Source organism: Sphaerodactylus townsendi, unplaced genomic scaffold (assembly GCF_021028975.2).
Source record: "Sphaerodactylus townsendi isolate TG3544 unplaced genomic scaffold, MPM_Stown_v2.3 scaffold_32, whole genome shotgun sequence".
Lineage (NCBI taxonomy): Eukaryota > Metazoa > Chordata > Lepidosauria > Squamata > Sphaerodactylidae > Sphaerodactylus > Sphaerodactylus townsendi.
The window spans coordinates 96,293-124,268 of record NW_025950495.1 but is presented as its reverse complement, the minus strand read 5'-3'; the positions used below and the strand labels follow the sequence as shown (position 1 = coordinate 124,268).

Here is a 27,976-nt window from a genome sequence, read left to right as displayed (position 1 = left end):
CCAGGCCAAAGGTTCCATCAGTACCCTGAGTCTCGGAGGGAATGCATTGCGTGATCAGCACATACCAGCTGTGATTTGAAGTCAGACTGGCCAACACCGCAAAGATCTCAATTTCCCCCTGATGCAGTAGGGCCTGCATTTCCAGAGCGATCTCCCAACTCTGGCTACGTCAGACAGATAACGATGGAAATGAATGATGAGCATGCAAATGGGACACTGCCTTTCACTTTGAGAAGATTTCATATTTCTGAAGACTATGGCTTCCTTCTTCCAAATCCACTGGTAGGAATGCAAGCTGTACCAACTTCGGGGGGCAGAGAGGGTACTGTGGAGGTGGGGAGGGAGGAGGAGTGAAGCCTTTTAAGAAGAAGGAATTTGCATGTCTTTTACCAAAGTCAATCACTAATGTCTAATTGCGTTTAGAGATTCGCTGGGCTTGTGAAGTTGGTTGGATCGGAGTTTGGTTCTTGGGCTGAAAGCGGAAGTGATTCTACAATGGAGGAAGCTTTTAAGAAGTTGAGGGGAGAAACTCCTCAAAACAGCTTCAGACATTTTGAAATCCTGAATGAGTTAATTTTGAAAAATTAGCCCCTGATTTCAAATATGTCCCTTCACTCCAGATGTTTGAGGACTAGCTATGGTTTCTGATGTAGGACCGCCCCCAAACCAAGAAATGTTTCTACGTTGATTAAAACTCTGTATCAGAAAATCCATCCTGAATCAGGCCAAGGGTCTGACTGATCCACCATCTTTTCTCCAGCAGTGACCAATTAAATGTTTTGAGACAGGCCACAAGAAGTACCTGGAGGGCTCAGATGGAAATCACAACTCATGGGTATTGGTCATGGCATCCAAATGGAACTTCCATGACCAAAGGCAGTGTGTCCTTGTATATCAGTTGTTCTGGGGCAATGCACTGGAGGGATATTGCCTTCAGGCTCTGCCTGTGAGCTTTCTGGAAGTGTGTGTTCAATTGCTTCAGATTGTTGGCCTGATCAGGTTCCTGTCGCATATTTCGACTACATTGAATTTCCCTGGATTCTTTGTTTCAGCCAGAACCTCCACTGTCCCCTTTGAGGGTCACCTCCAAGGTACTAGTCATCCTTGATGTTCACCAAAGGTTGAGAAAGGACTAGCAATATTGCTTCAATTCTAGTCCATGTCTGTACATGTCATAAAACTCCGGATCTTGCTGGAAAAACACCTTCAGTGGCATGTTGGAGTCAAAAGAGTGACTGGACAGCAGCCAGACTTACATACCCACAACAACCTCCCTCCAGTGTATAGTTGCAAGGCTCACGAACAAGGGGGCATCTCTTCGATGGCTAGATAGGTCTTGGGACTTCTATGCTGGCAACCTTGATTTCCCTAGAGCCGTGGTGGTGAACCTTTGGCACTCCAGATGTTATGGACTACAATTCCCATCAGCCCCTGCCAGCATAACCAATTGGCCAGGGGCTGGCAGGGGCTGATGGGAATTGTAGTCCATAACATCTGGAGTGCCAAAGGTTCGCCACCACTGCCCTAGAGGAAATAGGCGGGGTAAAATGTCATTGATGATTGTTAGAAATACCCTTTCAAATTGGAATTCTGGTGATCAATCAACTGTCTGATGAAGAAGCAGACTGAACCCAGCCTGCTTCTTTGTGTGCATGGTCCCCATCTGGATGTTTTTGAGACATTAAGACAATATCAGGAACTTTATTTTATGATATGCGAGAAATGAGATTTGAAGGGCCAAAACACCGTTTCCAGAGTACCATGTTCTCTCCTCACTTTTGTTTTGGTAGTGCCCTTTAGATTGCTGTAGTTTTTGAGGGGCAAAATGGTTATGTTTTATGTACATTCAGAGGCACTTTTCTATATTGCAGAAATGAGCTGGCATCTCCAGATGTTATGGACTGATATTATCAGCCCTACTAGCATGGCCATGCTGGCAGGGGCTGATGGGAATTGTAGTCCATAACATCTGGAGTGCCAAAGGTTCGCCACCACGGGAGTAGGGGTTCATGAGCATGAGCAGCAAATCTCTATTTCTGTAGCCTAGATCCCAGGCATATGGAAATGATCTCACTGGCCTACCTCAGAGAGCAGAATTTATCTAAGCAATTTGAGAACTTGGGGGAAACCACTGTATGAGTACCGTTGTAATTTCCAGTGCCAAGATCTGTCTTTAAAAAAAATGGGTTTGAGGCTGAACCCTTTTTCAAATTAACTCCCAGCATTCTGCACTAAACTGTCCCCAAATCTGCACCCTCCTAAATCTATTCTAAATTTCAGATTAAATTAAACAAGGCAGTAATAATTGGGGGGAAAGGAGGGGGGGTCCTACTAGGGCACAAAGCTTCCCTCCCCTTCTGTTACATTGTGGAGAACTTTTCCATCCAGGTAGACACTAGACCAAAAAAATGTGATTTTTAAAAAGAGAATTAATCTTCCCTGGAAACAAAGTCCATTTCAGTTGGTGTATCAGCAGACTGCGACGGTGATAAGGGCTTTTCTTCAATGGAAGAGATAATATGTCTTAGAATCTGGGTGGACAAAGAGAACAGATAAGATGCTATGCAACACCAGAAAGGTTTGAAGGTGTGTGTGTGTGTGTGTGTGTGTGTGTGTGTGTGTGTGTGTGTGTGTGTGTGTGTGTGTGTGTGTGTGTAATCCCTGTTTTTAGCTAAACAGTTTCCTGACTCTTCCTCCCAGTTTTTGGGATTTCTGCAGACACAGAAATGAGAGAATTGGCAATTTCGTCCATGTCAGCTGCTGGTACCTAATTAATTGGCAAGTTTCCTCACACCCCGATCTCGAAAAGTCTCAATTGATTTAATCTGATTAAACATTCAGACAACTTGGAAGCCAGGTGACTCTAGGGATTATCTCTGTTACAAGTCCATCAGGCCTTTAAAAAAACCTGTAAAACTAAAGCCGAGTTCAATTTATTTTGAAAATTAAGATGAAAAATACACATACACACACTGATAATTAGTGAAACCTAGGACCCAAAGTACTGAGAAACTTTCCTGCATAGCCCCACTGAACTGAACAAGAGCTGAAGAAAGAAGACCTTCTCAGTAGGCTGTGCCTTAGCGGATAAGATGTCAGGAATTTTGTCTCCCTTAATTGTACTCAGTCTGTTTCTCTCCCCTCCCTCAATGGCTGTCTCACACTGCCTCACAGTAGACCTGGCGCTGATACCTACCATCCATTAAAGTTGGCCACATAGTCATCTAGTAGTAATCTGACTGGACGGTCATGTGGCCTTTTCTGCTAGCTGCCACTTCTTTACCTCCTCATAGGGGTCCATCTCTGTCTCTTCATCAAAGTGATTGGGTTAGGTTGCAGTCCTGTGTGTGCCTCCTTGGAAGAAAGTTTCACTGAGAGTTGCTTGCCAGTAAGCATGCACAGTAAATGGCTTTTAGTCTGGGGGAGGCAATATAAGCAAATGACGCACCACCATCTCAACAGCAACACCCCATTCCATAGATGGTCAGAGGCAGAACATGAGAATTCATGTCTGACTTCTTGCAGACTGGAAAAGGCATACTGAGGGTGTCTTCCCAAGGGCCCCAAAATACTGGGGCCAGCACTGGCTTGGGGGACTAGTAGTGAATAAATTGCGAATATCTCTTTTAATCTCTTTGTCCCAAATACTCATCTGTATATTCTAACAGTCTGGTGATAGGGCCTCCTTCCTCTGTTTTACAGAAAGAACTCCCTCCTTTCTACAGCCCTTGGATGGCGATTGCCCACAAACTTCCTCACCTGATTGAGAAACATCAACTTCGTTCATATGTAGAAAAGGTATCAGATTTTATCGTGTGTAAATTTAACGAGTGTGAAGAATTTTAGGACGATGAATGTAACACAGAATTGGAACGTGGGAGTGAGTCCCTCATCCATGGGATGATATTATGGACAAGCAGATTTCTCTATTATTTTGGAATTTCTCTCTGTGTGACATTCCATCTATTGTTGATTCCAATTTCACTAGGTGAATTTCTAAGATAAATTCTGAAATTGAATCATACACAGTTTGTTGCAGCTTTCATTTCCTCCACTTTATCTGCAATTGTTCCTTGTTTGTTACTGATGTGCGAACCTGTATTGACCAAACAGTGGGAAAAGCAATGTGATATGATTGCATCAAGATTCTTTTTGCCCGGTGTTTCAGTAACGTGCATTCACTTAAGGGTTGAGCCATTGGGGTCGGTTCCTTTCATCTCTTTGCAATGCAAGGAAATCTCCTCTAGAGGTCACCAGTGCCTTAGCAGACAATCCCTCAGCAACATGTAGTCCAGAAATATCTGGCTTCAGGTCCTCACATCCAGTTATTTAGAACAGCTACATCAAGAGCTTTTATTAAACTAGCAAGCTAACTCACTGTGATTAATGCATTATTTTATTGATGCGTGCAGAGCTATTTTCTATCTGTTGGTCTGTTCATCAAAATAATAGCGTGGTGTTTCCTCCCTATGGGCTGTCGAGGCAGATTATGTAGAGTTAAATCCAAACAGAATACAATAGATTTTTACAGTCTAGTGCCTGAAACTATGATTTCAAATTGCTAATTAATATAGGACATCTTTTACCAGGAAGCTCTTCCTCCAAGCCCAGTTGACATAAACAGAAACAGCTCAACAGCATTGCTGTGTTTGGCTGAAATTCCTGCTGTATGAACCCCCACTGCATTGCATCTGATGGGGCTTCTCGCCTTTTGTCTGCCCCCAGCTCTGCCACTTTTAATGTTGCTTTGAATCTGCTGCCTGGATGGGTCTGACTCATGACAGACTCATTTCCAAACTCCACATCACAACATAACACCCTGAATCATGCTTGGCAACTTCAACAAAAAGTTTTTTTGGAACAAAAATACCTTAGATGGGACGGCCGCACAATTGGGAGGCAGTCACCTGCCCCCCACCTCCTTTCCCTACAACAGAGTGAGTTGGTGGGCATGCAGCAATTAGAAGAAGAGGAAGAAGAGTTTGGATTTATATCCCACCTTTCTCTCCTATAAGGAGTCTCAAGATTGTTTACAAGCTCCTTTCCCTTCCTCTCCCCACAACAGACACCTTGTGAGGTAGGTGGGGCTGGGAGAGTTCTGAAGAACTGTGACTAGCCCAAGGTCACCCAGCAGCCTCTGCCACTCAGGTGGAGGAGTGGAGGAGTGGGGATTCAAACCCAGCTCTCCAGATTAGAATCCACCTGCTCTTAACCACTACACCATCACCACTACTTCTATCAGGAGTAGCTGCGTTGCTTGTCCCCTTGCCTGCCAGATCCTCTTCCTCTGGGCAATGGCAAGGGTAGGTATTGGCAGCTTTTGACCTTAAGGAGATGTGTGTGGAGTGAGCAGGCGTCATTTCTCTGTTTAATGCCTCCCTTTTCAAACAGATGCCTCTGCTAAGCACTCAGCACCTTCAAGGCCACCGAGAACTGTATTTGGCCCATTTGGTCCTCAGCTTCATCACAATGGGTTACGTCTGGCAGGAAGGTGAAAAGGGGACTGCAAAGGTAAAGCCCACCAGACCTGGTCTTTGTGACATAAATATATTTTGGTATATATTTCAATAGTGCAGTTGTCAATTGAGCGTGGTAAGAGTTTGTGCTGTTTCCTACACATACAAAATCAGCATATGAGGGGAAAGTCTGGACTAGAACCCTTACCCCTAAAATCTGACATTTGTATGTAGTTTTAGGAATAAATGTGTATCATCTGAGAGTTCCACCTCTCAGTGATTGCAGTGATTGCAGTGGTTAGCCTGGAGAGGCCTGGGTTCAACTGCTGGCTGTCCTTCAAGCTTACCAGGGGACCTTGGGTAAGTGTCTCTCTCCTAGCCCAGACTACCTGATAGGATTGTTGGAAAGATAACACATTTAGGGGGAAACTGCAAACACCACAGTAAACTCCTTGGAGGTTGGGTGGGATTAACAGCCCAATCCAGAGGGCTTCCAGGTTGCACAGGAAGGCAGCAAACTCCAGAAACTCCCCAGCTCCCTCCATAGGGATAAATGGATTTATGCCACCCATACAGGTGGTGTAAGCTCCAAATCCTGGTGTAAGCTGGCTAAAGTCAGCTCCACCCCCAGGTATGCACCTATACCATCCCCATCCATGCCAGCATTCAGTTTTAGGCCGGCACGTCTCTGAGGGTGCAGGAGCTTCTGGGATGGGTGCTGTGGAGCTTTACAGCACCTGCCCCAGAGGTGGGATCCAGCAGGTTCTCACAGGTTCCCGAGAGTAGGTTACTAATTATTTGTGTGTGCCGAGAGGGGGTTACTAATTGGTCATTTTGCCACGTGATTTTTGCCTTAGTTACACCCCTCCTCTCAGCAGTAGCACGCAGAACTTGAAGCAGTCTAGCAGGAGGTGCACCTGCGTGCGTGGCAGCCTGCGCCTGCGTGCATTCGTTTCCCGCCCGAGGACCAGTGCAGCAGCTGTGTCCTTGCCACAGCCCCGCCCAGGAATGCCCCGCCCCTGGAATGCCCAGCCATGCCCCCGTCGTGCCTTGCCCAGCCCCATTGGCGCTACGCCACAGTTTGAATCCCACCACCATGAAAACCTGTTACTAAAATTTTTGGATCCCACCACTGACCTGCCCACCTCCCAATTTGCCCTCCCTGCTGGTGCAAATGCCACTTATGCTGGTGGGGTGAGGAAACACACTGGCACAGCCTGCATCAGCTCCAAGAGTCAATTTGCACCCCTGCTGGACTGTAGGATTGACATTAATGATAATGATGTGTTGCATCATAGTCAGCAACTACTGCTAGGCCTAGTTGGAGGAGAGGGACTTCAGCAGGGTATAATGCCATAATTTCCAGCCTCCAAAGCAGCCATTTTCTCCATGGGAGAAAATATAGTCTGGAAATCAGTTGTTATTCCAGATCTTCAGTCCCCACCAGGAGGTTGGCAACCCAAACAGTTCCATGAGCCTTTGCAGCAGGTACTCTCAAGAGCCAGTGACTTCATCTCATTATCCATTACAATTTATCCAGCCAAAGGTCTACATCTGAAAATTATAAGGGAATTTCAAATTGCCTTGTGTCTTCCAGGTCCTGCCGCGAAACCTTGCCGTCCCCTTTGGAGAGATCTCTCAGGCTCTAGGGCTGCCTCTGATCCTGGTTCACGCAGATTTTGTTCTAGTAAACTGGAAGAAAAAGAATCCTTATGGGTAAATGTAAGAGAAAGTCCTTTAGGACTGATGGACAGAAACCAGGGCCCCTTCCGCACACGCGAATTAATGCGTTTTCAAACCACTTTCACAACTGTTTGCAAGTGGATTTTGCTATTCCGCACAGCTTCAAAGAGCACTGAAAGCAGTTTGGAAGTGCATTATTCTGCATGTGCGGAAAACAGGAGCCTGAAATGTTAAAGCTTTGTCTAAATCTGGTTCCTCTGTTTAGATCAGTCTTGGCTCTCTGAATTGAGAGTACTTTTAATGGTTGGTCATGCAGACAGTCTTGATGGTGGTGCTGGCCCCACAAAGGGATGCACATTTTACCCTGGCCTGTATTTGTGATCAGGTTTGCAAGACTCCAATTTGAACAGTAAAAGGTCTCTCTGCAAGGGGAACAAAGGTCCTTTCCCATGTGTGATGGCATATTGAAAACCTTTTAAAATCAGGTTTTTTCAATTTATTGGCTTACATAAAATATTTGTAGGCTGCTTTTCAATTTCCTAACTGGCATATGCTCTTGAAAAGCAACATTAAAAATTAAAAAACAAAACAAAACAATTATAAAAAACACCTTCAAACTACCATTTAAGAGCCAAATCTTAAATTCAAACCAGCAGTCATTCCTCCTCTCCTAGTGAATCACTGCGACCTTGACAGAAAGGTTAGTGATCTTTAACAGAATCTGAGCATAACTCGTCAAATTACAAATGCCAGGATCTTTCGGGAAGAGAACATCCAACCAGTTAAGTAGAATAAAATTCATATATGTTTTGTAATTTTGATGTCCCTCCCCAATTATATTAGGGTTCTGTGGGGTGAGGGAATGATGTCTATAACCATTTAAAATGCTATGGGGAGATGGGGATGAGACATAGTTTAATGATAGGTCACAAGCACTACATGCAAAAAGTCTCTGGTTCAGTTCCTAGCATCGCTGGTCAACTTGGGTGCCTTTATTAAAATACTTGTATAGCCCCAGGCTAGCTCGATCTTGTCAGATCTCAGAAGCTAAGCAGGGTCAGTCCTGGTTAGTATTTGGGCAGGTGATCTTCAAGGAATACCAGGACTGTGATGTGGAGGCACTTCAGGTGATGGAAAACCACCTCTGATCATCTCTTGCCTTGACAACCACAACAGGGGTCACCATAAAAAAGCACACCACTTTCCCCCCCTTTGCATAGCAATTTATAAAAATCAGTACTGGGGCTATAACACATGACCAAACAAAACTATTTAGAGCTCCTGATCACCTTTTCTCAAAGGCCCTTTTAAATAAGGCAGCCTTGCACAGTTTTTGGAAACCAGCAACCACAGTTGTCTTCCTTGCCCCTTTCGGAAGGCCGTTCAAGAGGACTGGAGTCACAGCCAAAAAAGATCTCATGGGTCTGAGATGTGGGACAGAGGGCACTCTGGGCGCCTTGCACAATAAATACAAACATGAGGGGCATTTGGTGAGATTTCAGTTTTTAGAAGAGCACAATGCTACTTTGTGGTCTGGACTTTGCTCCTTCACTGACTTACCCTTTCTGTTTCCTTTCCTTGTGTGCTTGCTGCTGATACCTCCCATCTCTCAAAGGACTCTGGAAATCGAGTAAGTGTTTGAGGTGGTGTTTGTTTAGTGCTTCAGAGTTTATTCGGATATATGAAGTCGCTGCTCAGGGTTCTTGAGGTTAAGCCTCTGCTATTTGTGGGGTGATTGTTCAGTGTGATCGTTTATTGTTGGTTTTTCATCAGGACAGTTATGCGTTTTTATTCTTACTGTTCTGCGTTGTATGGAATTGTGCTCTATTTTATTTATTTATTTATTTATTTATTTATTTATTTATTTATTTATTATTTGATTTCGTATACCGCCCTATCCCCAAAGGGCTCAGGGCGGTGAACAATATAAAAGCATATATAAACATAAATATATAAAAGTTTAAAATTTTCATTCTAAAACAGTATCCCACGAACCCATATGCAACCCTCCCAAGAAGAGTGATGGGTCCCGATGATGTTAGGGACCCTATACAGCAGGGGGAGGATGAAAGCAGGGCACCCTCAGCGGCTGGTCTCTCCGAAGGCCCGGTGGAACAATTCGGTCTTGCAGGCCCTACGGAACTCTCCAAGGTCCCGCAGGGCCCGGACAGCTGGTGGTAGAGTGTTCCACCAGGTAGGGGCCAGAGCCGTAAAGGCCCTGGCCCGAGTGGAGGCCAGCCGCATCATTGAGGGGCCAGGGATCTCCAGTAAATTGGCCTCTGCTGAGCGCAGAGGTGCGAGCTCGGGAACATATGGGGTAATGCGGTCCCGAAGGTACGAGGGTCCCAGGCCGCGTAAGGCCTTAAAGGTCAACACCAACACCTTGAAGATGATTCGGAACTCCACTGGGAGCCAATGCAGTTGGTGCAACACAGGCTGGATATGATCCCAGATGGCACTGTCTGTGAGCAGACGTGCAGCTGCATTCTGAACCAGTTTTGGCTTCCGAATCAGACGCAAGGCCCGCGTAGAGCGAGTCACAATAGTCTAGCCTGGAGGTGACCGTTGCATGGATCACAGTGGCTAGGTCAGCGTTGGAGAGGAAGGGAGCCAGCCGTCGGACCTGTCGAAGATGCGGGTTGTAGGGGCCACCTGGGTCTCCATTGAAAGAGACGAATCCAGGTGGACCCCCAGGCTGCCAACGGAGGAGGTCGGTGCCAATGTGACCCCCTCCCACCCCGGGCGGCTGGAATTCCCCAATCTCCCGGCCAAGCCAGAGGATCTCCGTCTTCGATGGATTAAGTTTTAACCTGCTCTGTTGTAACCAACCAGCGACCGCCTCCAACATTGCTGTAGAGCTGCAGGGGCGGTGACAGCTCCCGCCTCCATCGACAGAATGAGCTGAGTGTCATCAGCATACTGATGGCAGACCAGCCCAAAGCTCCGTACCAACTGAGCAAGGGGTCGCATATAGATGTTAAATAACAGTGGGGACAACAATGCCCCCTGAGGCACACCACAATGAACCGGGCACCCCTGGGAAGCTTTGTCCCCACACCACACTTGCTGACTCCGAAGGAACAGAGACAATCCATTGAAGGACAGTGGGACCCCGGAGGCTGACCAGGCGGTGGGCCAAAAGGTGGAGTGAGTCGACCACATCAAGCCTACTTGGTGAGATCTAACAACACCAGCAGCGCCGATCCGCCTCGGTCAAGTTGCATACAGAAATCTGTGACAGCGACGAGAACCGTCTCCGTCCCATGCCCAGCACGGAAGCCGGACTGGAAGGGGTCGAAAGCTGATGTTTCATCCAGGAAACCCTGAAGCTGCTCCAACACCACTCTCTCAATTACCTTCCCCAGAAACGAAAGATTCGAGACGGGGCGGTAATTGGCCAGATCTCCAGGATCTAACGATGGTCTTTTCAAGAGTGGGCGGACCACTGCCTCCTTCAACCCATCTGGAAAGACTCCTTGCTCAAGAGAGTCATTGATGATTTTCAACAGGTGGGGTCGTAACTCCTCCCGGCAAGTTTTAATTAGCCAGGAAGGGCACGGATCCAGAGGACAGGTAGTAGGTCTAACAGCAGCCAAGATCCTGTCAACAGCAGCTTCGGAGAGCAGGGAAAACCGGGCCAAACAAGGGCCAGAAGACGGCAAGGGAGCCTCCAGTTAATTTTGTAAACCACCTTGAGAGCCGTGGAGTTCAATAGCAGGGCAGACAATTCTGTACCTTGTCTCTATCCCATTCTCCTTATCTGGTTTCCCTCAGATTACATGGTTCCAAATTACATGGTCTTGTTTACAAGGTGGGATTCTCCATTGTTTAGTTCTTATTTTAGATATTCATCAAGAGCAGTAGTTTATGAGTGGGTTGCCAACTCTAGCTTGGAGGTGTCTATTCAGGGCAAAGTTTGGGGAGGAGAGGAATCTCAGTGAGTATGTGATGCCTTATATTCCACTCTCTGAAGCTGCCATTTTCTCCAGAGGGACTGTACTGTGAAGCTCCAGTGTGGTATCATGGTTAAGAGCGGTGGCCTCTAATCTGGAGAACTGGGTTTGATTTCCCACTCCTCTTCCTGATGTGTTTCTGCACTCCTACATTCCTGCTGGGTGTCCTTGGGCTAGTCACAGCTCTCTTTGAACTCTCTCTCAGCCCCACCTACCTCACAAGGTGTCTGTTGTGGGGAAAGGAAGGGAAGGACTTGAGACTTCTTACAAGAGAGAAGAGCTGGGTATCTTCTTCTCTACTCTATTGCAGTTAAAGGAGAACTCTAGACCCTATTTGGAGGGTGGCAATTGGGCCTGGGCAACTTTTTCCCCTGTTAATTTTCAGGTTCGACTTTCAAAGACCTGAAAATGTTCAGGAAAGCTGAAAAAGTGATACCCTGTATTGGCTTTTTAAACTTTCCTAAAAATGTTCGGATTTATAAAGCCGAACCTGAAAAATACAAGCCCTGCACAGTTGAATGCAGGAGTTGGCTGAGCTCACCCCACATTCAGCTGTGTGCAGCCCCCTCCCCACCTGTGAAGTCAAAACCAACTTCACAAGGGGGGAGAGGGTTTCCTGCAGAGACTGGAATTCCTGATCTCTGTCGGCAGTCCTGCTGGTCTCCTTCCCATGAGGAGGGAGGGCTGCCAGTGTGACTGGGAATCTCCTGACCCTGCAGACAGCTAGACAAGTAAAAAAAAAGCTGGAATTTATTTGTTTTTTTCTGGAGCTAGACTATTGGTTCTGCCGAACAGCCTGCTTGGGGGGGGGGCAACCCCCCCCGAAAAACCCAAAATGACCAGCCATAGTGACAACCCTACTTATCATTCAATTCTTCAAGTCATTTTTATCTCCTCCTCCTCTCCACCTTCACATTACCACTGAGCATAGGTGCGTTGCTAAACCAATGCAAATAATTAAACTATTTGTGATGGTATCCTGCTAAACCAATGCAAATAATTAAACTATTTGTGATGGTATCCTTAATTGTATCAAGATTTTCTGTTTGCAAGAGTGCCACCCAAAAAGAGAGGCAGAAATTAGAAGTATGCAAGTTGTAACAAAGCATGCCTGATGTCATTCCAGAATTCATATTAGAAATCCTCTCAGTTAAAATGCAATTAAGGAGTCTAAAACGCAAAACAAATTTTGGAACAGAATGCATAAAATCAGCACAGCCATCTGTAAAATACATATTTCAAAACATCAGCAAATAGAAAATGGCGGTGGGGATTGGGTTGCAACCCATTTATGCATTCTGACCCACCAGCTGAAGAATAGTGCTCCACAACAAACCCTACATACCTCTGCAATGTGTGGGTTTCTTAGCAAATAAAATCATGTGGAAAGGATTCCTTGAGATTATTACCAAAGGGCTGAGGGGTAAAAACTACACACACCCTACCTCCAGAGCTCCCTTTAGAAAACTCTGCTAAATTTCTAGAGCAAATCCAGACAGCAATGAAATAATGGGGAAAATCTCTTTTCTGGCAAAACCACTACCTTCCTTCCAAAACCTGGGGCCCTGACTGGAAACTCATCATGCATGTCCCATGCTTTCTCTTCTTCCTGTAGGAATTTGGATCCCATTGTTTCCTTGCCTGGAGGAGACAGCATGAGAGGCTTCATTCTTGTCACTTTCCTAGTAGAGAAAGCTGCTGCACCTGGGATCAAGGTATGGTCTGCTCTGAATCTTTTACTTCAGTTGCCTTATGAGTAACTGGTCCAGGCTGTGCATTCTATATATATATGCTTAAAGAGACAATAGAAAACTACCATTCCAGTTTGTAGAGAGAAAACAAACTCTCATTTGCCCCAGCTTCTGTCTTTAGGCACAATTTATTTATTATTTGTGTTACTTATGGTTTTTTATACACCTTCCTCACTGAGACTTAAGGTGGATGTATCAATAGGATGAGTCAGTGCATCAATTTCCTCTGGAATTGCTTGCTTATTGCTTGGAAAAATGGAGAGTTGGGAAGCCATTCTGAACTTTTCTGGAAGGCCTCTGGTAGACACTGAATCCAACACTGCCCCAAGATGATTGTTGGTTTTATGCTTTATTTTGCCTTTGTATTAATTTGAAACCATGCAGGCCTAATTGAGTGTCATTTTTATGGGTGTATAAGATCAAGCATCTTCTTGTCTCCCGCAGGCAATAGTCCAGGCTGTGAACGGCATCCTGCAACTAAATAACCGAGTTCTAGAAGAAGCACTGCAGGAACTGGCAAAAGCTCTCAAAGATATGACTCGGGCTTTGAAGAAAATGCATGGTAAAGCTAGGAATTCTCACTTAGCTGCATGACTTACCGAATATTAACCAACAGGACAAAAAGAAAAAGCTAGAAAGAGATAATATGTCATTTTTATGCAATGAAGTTTCCAGGCCTGGCCTGGCAGCCAATAGAAAATTGGGGGGAGGGGGGAGCCTCAGTGATGGTATAATATCACATTGGGAACAACCAGAATTGATGTCAGGCCTATGGAAAAACATAGATTTTTAGGTGATTTCTAGAGAAGCCAGACATAACTTCTGGGTTCTCCCAAAGTTGACTACAGTGCTTCCTCGAGTTGTCCACCTCCAGGTGGGGGCTGGATATTTCACAGACTTACAAGTGATCACTAGATGACAGAGATCAGTTGCCTTGGAGAAAGCGGTGGCTTTGGAGGGTGGATTTAATGGATTTAATGTTATATAATGTTGAGATTCTTCTAGGGTACCTAATTGCCTGGTAATGGCAGGCAATCACCCTCTGATTGGTTCGGCTTCCCACTGATGTTTAGCTGGTTGGCAGCCTGAAGCAGTCCAGGGGCACAAAGTGGGAGTGATTGGTGTCCCCTGCATGATGATGCCACTTCCAATGTATGCAGAAGCACTGGCATTGCACGAGTTGGACTGCTCTAGAACTCTCTCCAAAAACTCTATGGAAACCATAGAGGGCTTTTGGGAAGTCCTGGAGTATCTCCCTGGTGCAGTGCCAGCACTTATGTATCTACTGGAAGTGATGTCAATGCATAGATGATCCTCTGGACACTGATTGCTGCCCCTGAACTCACCTCCCTAAACCTCCCGCTGGTTTGCAGGAGGGACCTGGCAACCCTAGTCCCTCCTCTGCCCAAATTCCACCCTCCCCAGGCTTCACCCCAAATCTTCAGTTTTTCCCCCAAATGGTAGTTAGCTACTCTAGGCTCTATGGCAGGAGAATGGATAGAAGAACCAAGGGCCTAGGATGGGAGGAGATCTGTCAAATCTATGCAGGGTAGTATAGGAAAGGAAAGTTGGAAGGAATGTGGGGTAATGGAAGAAGCCCCAAGGGAGGTTTCTCACAGTGCAAAAGGAGAATTGAACACCACCAGACCCTGAAGAGGCTGGGAAACTTGCAGCTCTTGTATAGTCTAACATCAACTGCAGCTTTGTCTGCCTATATCTCGGCACTTTGTGTAATGACATGGGGGGGGGAATAAATGTGTGTGTGTGTGTGAGGGAAGGGGGAATTGGATTCCAGTTCAGCACCGGTCTTTTTTTTGGCTTTCTTTTGTGTGAGCTTTACACACAGGAAAAGTGACGGCCGGTTTATCTAATAAGCCTTGTTCTGCTTTGTTACCCAGATTATGTGGATCCTGCAATATTTTATGGTGTGATACGAATATTTCTTTCTGGGTGAGTACTGCACACTCCTTTGACTGTTAAAAAAAAGGTAACTTTCTCAGCCAGCCCTTTATGGCCCTTGTGCAACAGAGAACATGACAGAAGGTCAGCAAGTGGTTCCTGCTCGATGCTTCGCTTCCTGGGGCCACCTCAGCTAATTCTCTTGGCTTCTCTTAATCAGTCTTCCTCATTAAACGCTCATTAAAACTTGGCTGGAGCAAAGTGGGAGGGGGAGGGCGGGTTTTGATGCCATAAGGACCTGAATGTTGGCTTCAATCCAAGCATTTTGCTTTGGGGACTGCAAACTCTCTGAATGATTGCTGCATGGGTTTTTTCCCCAGGCTCCTGATTTTAATTGTATGCTGAAGGAGGTTGGATGATATCCTTTAGTATTAAATTGTAAGAGACCCAAATGCAAAAGAAAAGAGGCTAAACTTATCCCTCTGGATCTCATGAGAATACACGTTCATTTAATCAAGGGATTTTAATGCTCCTTCCTCCAAAGGGAACTCGAAGTGGCCTACAACAACTGAAATAAAAAAAAAATACAGACCCAGAATATAAAACAATGAGTACCAATAAATACAACATCAAAACTAACTGTGCAGACTTGAGATGACAAAATGCACCCAATTTAAGGCTGCATACAGATCTGGAAAGGCACTTCTAAACATTTCTAATTCATGCTAAGTGACCCTGATCTCCCAGAATAAATGAGATTATAGCCTGCCAGAGGGAAGACAAGAGGAGGATACTTTAAATGCATGACTACTTTTGTGAATACACAGCTAGTTTTGACTCCAGTAGCACTTTAGAGACCAATATTATTTTCTGGATATGAGCTTCAAGCGTCCAGTAGCTTGTTCTACTGCAGACCAGCACAACTACCCTCTGAAACTAGACATGAACACATGAAGCTGTACGATACTGAGTCTGACCCTTATTTTTTTATTTGCACCTCCTGAAGATCTCCAGGAATTAGGGTTCCCAACTGCCACCACAAAACCTGCCTCTGTAAAGTCCAGTTGCCAGGAAAGACCTGTCTCCCTACCAGGGATGCTCCCCCATCTCTTCAGGAAGCCCATTCCACAGAGTCAGAATTATGCCAGAGAAGGCCCAGGTTCTGGTCAATGCCAGATGGGCCACCCTAAGTGGTGGGATAGTAAACAGATGACTGTATTGTTACTAGACCAAACCATGGTGGATGGAGGAGTCCTGTTTTCAAGACAACAGTGTCTCTACCTATCCTGCCAACCCTTGGGATGGCCTAGTGGTGCAGTGCCAAGATTGGGTGCCATTCCCTGCATTGGCTCAGTGTCACCCATAAGAAAAACTGTTGGATTAGCCCTCATCAACATCTGCCTTGCAAAATAACCTGCCTCACCCGCTTCCTAAAGGGATTAGGGAAGAGACAATACCCCAGCTTGGGAAAGCTAGTTCCCATCTCTAGTCCTAGTCTGCATGCTTCCATGGAACAAAGAACATCATCAAGGAATTCTTATCAGAAATATTAATTTTATTTTTCTTATCTCTGACTAGCCTCTCCAAAGATGACCTTAATTTACAATTGGTATTGTCTAGAAGCTGTGATTGAGTCAGCTTCCCTCTATCTTTGGGTACTCCCAGGCTTAGAACATTAAACCAAGTGTCTAGTCAAACTTCACTACATAGGTATCCAAACTGTCCTTCTCTTGTCTTCCCTCTGGCAGACTCCTTTGTTCTGGGAGATCAGGGTCACTTAGCATAACCTGAGGGCCATTTCTCTCTCTAACTAGTCTCCTCTCCAAGCACTTGGTGTTCAGTTTTCTTCACATTTCTCTGTCTAGCTGATACTGTCACCAACATGTTGTCTTTCTTCTTCTATCGGAGTCACTGGTCTCTGCTTGAACAGACCATTCCACTGCTAGACCAAGTAATTATCATCTTTATTCCCCCCAAACTCCTCACTTTTCCAAACCTATCCACTGTATATCCTAGGACTGTGTGAATTCTCTGCTGCTGGGATTTGTGTGCTTGTGCATTTATTATTTTTTACTTTTCAATAAAATTGTTAAACTTTTACTTTGTTCTGCTGATTTCTTGCAGTGACCCATCTTTGTAAACATTGCCAACAAAGATCTTGAGCTTACCCATCCTGTTATTAAGCAAGGTCTCTCCTTGTTAATTCCTCAAACTAAAGGGGGCAGACCCCAGCATTTTGGATAACAGCATGATGACTGCAGCTGGCCTACAGGGACATATGAAAGGAGACGGTCTTTCAAATATGTGGGTCCCAGGTCATAACCAGACCCTTGAACTGAACGTGGAAACAGACTGGCAGCCAATGTAACTGTTTCAGAATGGACAACATACATTCCTTGGTCTGTCAGAATTGGTACTGTCTGCCCCAACTGGCACCAGCTTTCCAGAGACTCAAACAGATGTCTTTCATATTACCTACAACCAGATTATTTTACCGTAACTGGAAATGCCAGAGGTTGAACCTGGGATCTTCTGCATGCAAAGCAGATGCTTTCCCACTGATCCTCAGTTCCTTCCCCCTATACCAGGTTTATCTCCAGTTGGTTTCTAGATCCTACAGAATCTGTCCTAAACCTGGACTTCACTATGGTCGTGGGAACTATGGTGGCTTTAACAAGATGTATCCAAGGTTTGAAACTCCCAGCAACATCCACCCCGCCTCCCAGCCTCAGTAAATCTGATGAAGTGTCTGCATGTGGAAGCACAAAGAGCAGAAATCATAGTCCTAGTGACAGGCTTGTCTGCTTTCTTTCCCACGCTGGCACCAGCATGACAGCTAGTTTGCAAATGACTCGAATCTTCAGAGGAAGTTCAGGGTTATAGAGGATAAAAGCCACTTTTCCATCCTTGATCTTATCTAAAAGATCATCAGCCAGGGGGAGAAAAATTCTTTTTCAAAAATATTCTCTCTGTAACTTCTTGTCATTAGAGGCTCCCTATAAATACATTTCTAGGGCAAGTTAAAAATAAGTTCTGCTAAGAAAAGTATTTTTCTTTTAACAGTGCTCAAGCCAAAGAAAACAGGCCAAGCTCTGGTCAATCTTCTGTCTGTCTCTCTCTCGCCTCCTTAGATATATTTAAGCAAATTTCATTTAATGTATTGTCGAAGGCTTTCACGGCCGGAATCACTTGGGTGCTGTGTGGTTTCCGGGCTGTATGGCCGTGTTCTAGCAGCATTCTCTCCTGACGTTTCGCCTGCATCTGTGGCTGGCATCTTCAGAGGATCTGAACGAGGATCCTCTGAAGATGCCAGCCACAGATGCAGGCAAAACGTCAGGAGAGAATGCTGCTAGAACACGGCCATACAGCCCGGAAACCACACAGCACCCAAATTCCATTTAATTCTCAAGTGTGTCATTCCTGCAGAATGAGGAAGTGTCCATCTGGGGCACCAGACTTCTGTTTCCTTTCTCTGTCCTTACCCCTTTCCACTCTTATTCCTGCTGTGAATTTCTTGTTTGTGGAATGTGTAAGACATTATTCATACAACTCTAGGAAAGCAGAAAACTCACCATTTTTTCTTTACTAGCTTAATGCCTTTAAAGCTTTACCTTCCCTAGAGAAGCCTATGCCATGAAAAACTTCAGATGCTCATTTTTGCACATTAAGTGTGTATTAAACAGAGACGAGACATTTTTATCCAGGTTATTGGCAACCTAGTGTGGCTGCTGTTCCAGACTGTCCTCCTCAGCAGAAAGGGTCTTCATTTTGAAGCAGGAGTTGGCTAATCTTTATCTTCATCTTTATTAACCTTTAATAGGCATAAATAGATCAAGATTGACACAGACACATTCTTCAGTCTCAAGTATAGTTTAGCAGCAAGGGAACAGACCACATAACCTGACGGTTGACCCCAAGGGGCTCAAATCATTTCAGATTCCTTTTTTTTTAAAAGAAACAGCCAGAGCAAACGACAACAAATACCCCTGCACATCAATGCAAAAATACAATCCAATATAAAATTGCAATAAAAATAGATCTGTTTAGCAAGTTAAAAGCAAAATGATACAGCAATAGGTATCCTACCATGCAGATTAGACAGATTGGAGATGATACCTATCTTTTATAGGAAGTTCTACGTTTGTTTTATGTATCATATTTTATATTTAAAAATCTGATTCTGTGCCAAATAATAAAAAAACCAATTTGGTTTAGTGTACTGGTATAGTATATATATATATATATATATATTTAAAAAATACAGTTAAAAGTAATAAAATGGGAATAAATTAGCACTTTAAAATGGTTGTCAGGTATAGAGCTACCATACGTGTTGTATGAGCATTGTAATCTCCAAGAGTTGGCTAATCAGGGAAGATCCACTGCCACTAGAGCAAATGAGGAACTGCTGCTTTTACTGTTTGTACATGTTTGCTTTGAAGAAGCAAAAGGAAGTGGTTCCTCCATCTTTCCATGAAGCCTCCGCAGTCCTCTCAATAACATTTGAGCTGATGAGGCCGGTCAAGTGAGCATGCCTTCATTATTTTATCCATACATTTCTAAACTAGGGTTGCCAGCTCTGGACTAGGGATTTAGGGGTTGGAACCTGGGGAGGGATCGATTTGGGGAAAGGAAGGACAATGCCTCCCTAAACAGGGGACAGTGCCCCCCAAAGCAGCCATCTTCTCTGTTGCCTGCAGAACAGATGTAAAAAAATGCTGTCATAAGGATTTCACCTGCAAAGTCCCCATAAAAGACAACCCATTCAATCCAAAGTTCAATTTGCATGGGATGCAAATTTGCATGGGATGCAATCCAAAGTTCAATTTGCATGGGAGACGCAGAGGAAGACAGACAACCCTGACCTCACTTCATAACAGTAATTCACAACATGTAGGCTCTGAAGGGAAATTTCTCCTTTATTCTTTTAAGACTCACAAAACACCCCAGTTGAGTCTAACCCTCCCCTGAGTTCTCTGCACTGCTTGGAGTCAGCTCTACAAGGCTTTCCAGTGAGTCAATAGAGAAATGGTTTCAGCCGATGTTTTGCTGTGTGTGACTGTTTTAACAAAACAGCAACCTAAAAATAGATGCAGCCAAACCTTCAGAGTCTCACCAACATCTGGCAGGGGCAGGTGGCAAAAGACAGCTAATGAGCACATGCACAGCTTGACTCCTAGACACTCACAACCTCCGGTTCTATCTAAAGCACATCTCTTGCCATGCAGAGATGGAGCTACATGAAGGCTTTGTAATAGCTGCCAGCCTGCCGTCGAGAGGACGAGCACATGGATTTCAGCCAGATCATTTCTTGAAAGTGAGAAGCACTCTTAGTTGGCTAGTCCGAGGGCCAATTTGTTCAAGCACAAACTCAGCAGATGCCTCCATGACCGCATGAACTAGTGCTTAGACTAGAACGTCAATGGCTGGCACCCGTTGCTGCCCTTTGCCAAACACCTGCAGTGTGGCAGAAGACGAGGAGTCAAGCTGCAGTACCAAAGTGGCAGCTGAACGTGAGGAGTGCTTGACCCTTTACCTACCTGCCAATGTCCTGCTGCAGTTCCCTGCCCCAGGCTACTTTTTCTCATGAAGTAGCAATGAGATGCCTGGATCTTGTCTGTGGGTTAAAAGAAGAGCTACCAGGAAGAAAGCAGTGGGATGGCAGCAGCAAAAATGGAAGAATTCCTATCACCACTGGATAACTGGCAGCCCTACAGCTCATTGTGGGAGGGAGTTCCAAAATCAAAGCCCCCCAATTGAACAGGCATTGTCTGAAAACAGTCCCCCACCCAGATGTTGGTCTTAATCATGTGTCTTTCAATGCTGAAAAAAAATGATGGTTTAATTTTGTCTGGGCCCACACCCTGTGCATATTTAAGAGCTTGTTGCCTTCCTCTGCGTGTATCACTGTGCAACTTCTTACTACTCTTTGCTAATTCAGATGGAAAGACAATCCAGCGCTGCCAAGAGGTCTGATCTATGAAGGTGTCTGTGAAGAGCCTCTGGCCTATTCAGGAGGGAGTGCAGCACAGAGCACAACATTGCATGCCTTTGACGAACTCCTCGGAATCCGGCATAATAGAGACAGCAGTAAGTACCTTGCTTAAGTTGCTTCGAGCCTATGGAGTGGTCCAGAACCTTGGCAAGGCCGCTGGAGAAAGGCTACAGCTGCAGAAAGGAGCACATTTATTTGGGGTCGCTCACTCCTGGTAGCAGAGCTGGGATGAGAGTGAGCCATCATGAGAGCGGGAGAAAGAGTGAGAAGAAACCTGCTTTGGAGGGTGTGCTCTATGGATTATACCCTACTGAGGTCCCTCACCTCTCCAAACTCTGTCCTCACCAGCAGAGGCGTAGCTCCAAGGGGATGGGGGTAGGGTGCGCAACGCACGGGGTGCACGTCCCTGTGGGGGTGTGGTGGGGGCGTTCGGGGGCATGGTGGGGTGTGGCAGGAGCAGAGAATGCACCAGTGCACCAGGTACTTTCCCCCCTTGCTATGGCTCTGCTCATCAGGCTGGACACCACCTCCATCACCAGGTATTTCCCAGCTACTGTTAAGCTTTAAAAGGGGCTTGGACAGATTTATGAAGGAGAAGTCGATCTCTGGCTACCAATCTTGAAGGCCATTGCTTTCACATCCTGCATGTGAGCTCCCAAAGGCACCTGGTGGGCCACTGCGAGTAGCAGAGTGCTGGACTAGATGGACTCTGGTCTGATCCAGCAGGCTCTTTCTTATGTTCTAAGCTATGTTAAATGCATTCACTCCTACCTTCTGTGTCCTCTTGGCAGCTGCGTTTTTGCACAGAATGAGGGAATATATGCCCACCCACCATCGGGCCTTCATCAAGGAAATCCAGTCGGCTCCTCCGCTGAGACATCATGTGTTAACTTCAGAAAACAAGGAGCTCCATGCGGCATACAACGAGTGTGTGGCTGCCCTTTCGGACTTAAGAACCTACCACATCGCCATGGTCACCAAATACATCACGGTGGCAGCCATAAATGTCAAAGCCAAGCAAGGCCAGGCCACTGCTGCTGTCCCAATGAGCCCCCCATCATTCCTGGAAGGGAAAGGAACGGGTGGTTCAGGGGTTCTGAGTTTTTTAAAAAGTGTTCGGGACACAACAAGGGAAGCATTAATCAGTTTTTAAAAACCCACTCTTCCTCTTTCAGGTAGGGCATATCAGCATAATTATTGGGCCAAAACGCCAAGTTCAGGAAGGATATTTATGTGGTAATGTGAGCCATATTTGCTAGTAATAACGGTGATAGAAACAGTGGTTCATACAATCACTTATTCACCTATTTCCCAACATCTGAAGATCACTTTTAAGCTTAGGTTTGCATCCATAGGGGCTGGAAACCTGATTTAGATTTTTAAAATCCACAAAAAGCTGAGGTATTCCGGAGGTCAAATTCTGTATCTAATACCCCATTCTGCATTTTTTTTGGCAGAGTGATGGTGTAGTAGTTCAAAGATGGGTTACTATGGCTCAATGGTAGAGCACATTCCCTCAATGCAAAGGTCCTTAACTCTATTCATGGCATCTGTAGCCCTGTAGCTAAAAGGACCCAAGTAACAGGCACCAGAAAAGCCACCAACAGGACACACATAGCCAAAACAGGCAGCGATGCTAGGACATGTCATATGAGCAATCCCCCCACCCCTCGGTGCTGGGGAGCAGGCTGCAGCATTTAGTTGACAAACTGAATAAAAGCCTTTTGATTCATTAAAGCGATTCCAATCTTCTGATTTTTCTTCAGATTTTTTTTTTAAAAAAATAATTAGTTTTTTAAAATGTAAATACTTAGAAATCTGGGGGTAGACATCTGCTAATAAATTATTTTCTACTAATAATTTAATTTAATATTACTCTGGCTCCATCCCAGGTATGGTTATGATAGTATCTCTAGATCTTCACTTCCATGTTCCGCAGCGTCCCTCCTCTGCAACACTACCGATGCCTATGATCTTGTGTTATGTATTTTGGCACTTTGTACAGCTGGAATTGGTTCGCAGTTATGAGCCACCTGGGCAGAAAGAAAGGAGTTTCAGCAATTGTGATGCCTTCCAAAGAATCTGATGGCTGTTTTCTTGCACCCAAGGCCCAGTATAAATAAACAACTTAGCAGAATGCAGTAAATAAATCACAACTGCTTATAAAAAGCTGCGTGTTCAAAAGGCACAGCAAACTCAGCTAAATCTTTTCCTTCTGGATAGTTTCAGATCCAGTTATTGCAAGCTGAGTGTAATGGAAAGAGAGAGAGGCAAGGGTGCAGAGAAAATGAGACATCCCAAGACAGGTCCCGCTGCAGACTGAGATGATACAGTTATTTCCATCAGAAGATGACAGTGCCGTTGTCCAGATGGGAAAATGCAGCATAGCAGTGGTCAAGGGTTGGTGCACAGTTGCTGTTTGGATATGTGCCTTTAAACGAGGGTTGCTAACTACAAAGGAAAAAAGGGCTCCTGCACAGAATTGCTGAACCAATTATGTTTATTTCATCAAAAGAAAAGTGTCCCTCATAAGGATTTATAAACATACATAAACAGCTCCATGAAGGTGAGCCCAAAGAAGCTGATTCCAACCATTAATAACCAGAGCCACTGTAGTGTAGTGGTTAGCAAATTGGACGAGGACCACCCATGGGACCTGCCAAAAAAGGAAATGGAGGGTAAAATAGGGCATCCTGGGAGGGCCCTTTGAGAATTCTTTCCCCCTCCAGCCCTGTTTGTTTGCTCCTCACTAATTTTTTTTTGTTAGCTGTAATGGCATTTGAGCTAATGAAACCTCTGACTGATTGACTAACTTGGTATCATACATTCAATGTTCCTGCATCTTTTAACTGTTCGATAGAGTGTTTAAACTATTAGAATACTTGCAGTCCAAATTCTTCAGAGGCAGAGGACATTGTCCGTTTGGCTGGGGCTTCATCCTCACATCAGGACTTTATAAAAGTTATACTGACTTAATACTGAGAAGATGGGCCTAGGAAGGAGAGGAGGAAAGGGTCAGTGAGTTCAGAAGCCAGACAAATTACTGCAGGGGTGATGAACTGAAAAACAGGGATCTGAGCGAATGGTAGGTGAAAGAGGAAAAGGCTTGAGGAAAAAGGAAGAGAGTACATGAAACTGAGGCAAAAAAAAAAGACCAGTGAGCAGAAAGGCTCAGATGAAGTCGAAGTGCTTAAGGCCAACAGGGTGTGTTTGTGAAGGCAGGGGTCTGTAGACCGCCCAGAGTTCTAGGGATATTGGTCAAGAGACACAGTGGCTTAAATAAGTGGGGAAAGATAACAAATTGACTGAAAAATACTGGATAGTGTAGATAAGAAGGTGAAGGTGGGATGAGCCGAATTTATTAGAACTAAGTACTCAGTTTGGCTGCAAACTGCCAATTGGAGTATGAAATCAGATGTGTTTCCACATCTGTTTTCAGCAATGATTTCTTCGAATGCTTAACATAGCTGGAGGAGGCTCCATCTAGAATGGGGCCAAGGATGAAAAAATTGCTGCCAGTCAGCAAGCTGGGTTTCCCAGCTCTGTCGTGTCCCTATAAAAGAGGCTTGCTAGGCTGTTATTCACCAGGTGATGTTCTTTACTTCCAAACTGTTTATGCCCATTTTGGCCATTTATGCACTTGTGGTCTGATCTGCAGTGAGTATATACTCCTTTCAGGGCAGATTCTTGTTTGTGTATATGTTTTCCCCACTCTCAAGCTTACTGTGCCACAGAACAGAGAATCCCATGGTTTCTGAAAGCGGATAAAGTGCGTGAAGGAGATGACCATGCATTATTGTCTTTGGGTTTTCTCGCTCCTCCCCACCTCCACCCAACCACCAAACAGCCACTGTGTTCTTTTTATTTTAACACTGCTGGTCTACCAGTAATGTAATAGACCAGTGAGATTGACATGGTCTATTGAATTATGGATAGAGCAAATATGGCAAGCCCCACCCCACCCCACCCCAAAAGCCACCAGGCAATCTCCCCAGAGGTTCTTACTGGTGTGATTCAATAAACTGTGCTGACTTCTGGATTCAAACTTCAATATGGTGGTACAATATGGTGTAAGGATGAGGGATTTGGAGTGAAAATCTGCAACCCCTCTGTGAACATGCATCCATGTGCAAAGACGGCTACAAAAAAGCATGGTTTCTCAATTAGTCAAAAAAATCTGACTGGTGGCAGCTTTGTTGCATCTCAGCTTTGTTGCATCAGCAAAGCCTTTATGATCTTCACAGGAACTGACATTCTTCTATCTGGAGTCGGTTTACGGAGTGTCTGGCACTGGTTCTAGAGCAAATAGCACTCTAGACAGGGAACATCTCCCCAGCTCCATTTACTTAAATTCTGTCTTATTTTTTGAATTGCTTTTTACAACTTTGATGCATAATTTGCCTGCATAATACACGTTCTGTTAAAAGGTGAGGTCAGTACTCACAAACTTCAAGATGTGCTAGGAATTTGATGGTAGTAATAATACCACAAGCACACTGTTTGTTGAATGGGAACAAATGTTATAGATTATATCATTTTAACACATCCACACAGATCAGTATTGCCAGCTTCACAAGGGAAGGTGAGCTGTTTCTACTATTTGTTTCAATCAGTAAGTAGATAGTTGGGTAGACAGCCCACGACAGGCATCCCCTGAGCCCAGAGTAGCAGGTAATCCCCTGGGTTATGTGCCCATAAATCTAGTCCAGTGGACTGGCTATTTTCATGTTCATGAACCTACTAAGAAATTGTTCAAATGCATAGTGCAGTGGTGGCGAACCTTTTCGAGACCGAGTGCCCAAATTGCAACCCCAAACCCACTTTATTTATCACAAAGTGCCAACATGGCAATTTAACCTGAATATTGAGGTTTTAGTTTAGAAAAACAGTTGGCTCCGAGGCACGCGTTACTCTGGAGTAAGCTTGATGAAGCAACTGTGCAACACTTTGAATGGATGAATCACGACCCTAGGAGGGTTTACTCAGAAGCAAGCCCCATTGCCAGCAACCAAGCTTACTCCCAGGTAAAGGATCGTTCCTAGGCCAGCCTAGATGTGTGTGTGTGTGGGGGGGGGGTGATTTTCCGCCCCCCACATGACGAACTCTGTGCACGCGTGCCCACAGAAAGAGCTCTGAATGCCACCTCTGGCACCCGTGCCATAGGTTCGCCACCACTGGCATAGTACAATACCCTGCAGAAAAGAAAGCAGGCATCGGAATGTGTTTTGCTGCTTGACCCTCCTCTCCATTTGATTGTATTGCTTGGCCCCCAAAGTATTTCTCTGGCTTTGCCCAAAGATGTAACTTCTCTTTTGCAACGGTACAACCTTAATTTAACCAAGTGTGGATGGGAACACACTCAATTCCCACAGCATTGCACCTCACCCATATCTGAAGTACAATAAAAATTCTCTTCAGTTCAATTTCAGCAGATGGCAGCAGTGGGCTGCCTTTTTTCCTTCTGAAAAGCTGCTTGACCTGAAGTAACTCTGTCAGGAGGACAGAACGGGTTCCATTGTGAATTTTAGAAAGAAACCCAGGGTGGGGGGCAGGAGGACTGGGCAAGGGCCAGACTATTTTGGGCAGCAGGACATTTTTTCTCATGGAAGCGTAGAGTTTCCCCAATTTAATCAGGGAAGGGCACCTGCATATTTGACCCTAAAAGAAACCAATGTTCTTTTAGTTGAACTGAGCTCTAGCACAGATCTTGCAATTAGAAAAGCACCAGGGCCCAATCTGTTGGATGGAGAATTTGTCATGGACTGCGAGCGGCCATGGACTCTGCTTCCCCTCAGAATAGCTTAGGGTTCCCAACAGGCCTGGAGAAAACGTCTTGCTTTAATAGAGGCTCAGTATGTGGAAATGGGCCCTTGAAGCTTTTTGTGGCAGGGAAGTAAATAATGTCACCTGGCAAATCACATCTCGTTAAGCCTCTGTTAAAAGGAAATGACATTTTCATCAGGCTTGTTTGCCACTTTAGAGTGACTGGCGCAAGGCTTGTCCGAGACATTTCCCTGTAGACAACCCACACAGAATCCTTCTCTCTCGTTTAAAATTGGGCACGGTCTTCTAGGAAGAGGTCACACTCAGCGGCATTGAAAAGACTGCGTGGTGCATAACAGCATCACCACAGAACGGACTGTCAGAAGAACCCAAATGCCCATTTTTTCTGGATCAAGTAGGCTTTTTAAAGTGTAAAATGGTAGATGAACAACTAATGGCTGTGAAATATAGAAAAAGAAAGAACAGACTGCGAGGCAGATGATCTGCCTGTCTCCCTACTTCCCTGCCTTTAATGGCACCCCCAGTTTGCTTTCATCCCGAACACAATAAAGCTGCTTTACACTGAATTGGACCGTTAGTCTATCAAAGTCAGTCCTGCCTGACTGGCAGTCCAGAGTTGCAGGCAAAGGTCTTGCGCATCACCTGTTATCTGATCCTTTCAACCGGAGATGCTAAGGAGTGAACCTGTGACCTTCCACATGTAACGCAGGTGCTTTACCTCAGAACTACAGGAGCTCTAAAATCCACCAGCCTGAAACTTTGGCTGTCAGGTAGCAGCTCTCAAACTTTTTCTAGTAGGACCTACTTCTAAACTTGCTGTACTTTGTGGAAGTGACTGACGTGGCACCACAGGCTACAAGTAGCATGGATCCATGAGAAAATAGGTGTTGGCTATGCCCATCATTTCTCACACTGGGGCAGCTGGGAGTGAGCCAAATTCCTGGGAAAGAATGGGGATGCTGAGCAAAGGGAAAGAGGATGAAGGAATGCAACCGCTCTTTCTCCTTGTTTATCGTTGGGAGTGGGGGCCTAGGAGCATAGGAATTTGAGTCTTGTGCCAGTGAGAGAGCCGTCACAGTTTGGGACACAGTTCATAGTCTGAGAGCCACTGCTGTAGGAAATATGAAATGGGATTAAAACTGTATTGAGTCACCTCTTCCTGCCTCACAGTTGGGCTGTCTGAATGTTTATCCTCAGAATCCCCAGCTATATCATTGTGTAGAACAGACGTATCTCTGAAATAGATGGTGCCCTGGGCAGTAGGCTATAATTACCACAGGCCTCCCTTGCCAACAAAGACTGTCATTATGCTGCCACAAGAATTAGGTTTATTTAATTTAGGGGAGAGCAGAGGTTGATACAGGAGGTGGAAGACAGAGAACATTGTGGGTAGATCCTAGAGTTATCCCTGATCTTTCAGAGGACCTGAAATTACGGTAGCTACAAAAGGTATAT

General features: G+C 45.1%; 1 protein-coding gene across 1 annotated transcript; it reads left to right on the top strand.

Moving 5' to 3' along the window:
* The first annotated feature begins 40 nt into the window (after positions 1-40).
* On the top strand, positions 41-21,890 carry IDO2 (indoleamine 2,3-dioxygenase 2). The gene is made up of 10 exons (XM_048482972.1): positions 41-282; positions 3,703-3,798; positions 5,392-5,511; positions 7,054-7,172; positions 8,755-8,769; positions 12,708-12,807; positions 13,288-13,405; positions 14,742-14,793; positions 20,684-20,832; positions 21,529-21,890. Exons 1-10 carry the CDS (start codon positions 184-186, stop codon positions 21,888-21,890), a joined length of 1,230 nt encoding a protein of 409 aa, XP_048338929.1. The 5' UTR covers positions 41-183.
* The last annotated feature ends 6,086 nt before the right edge of the window (positions 21,891-27,976 follow it).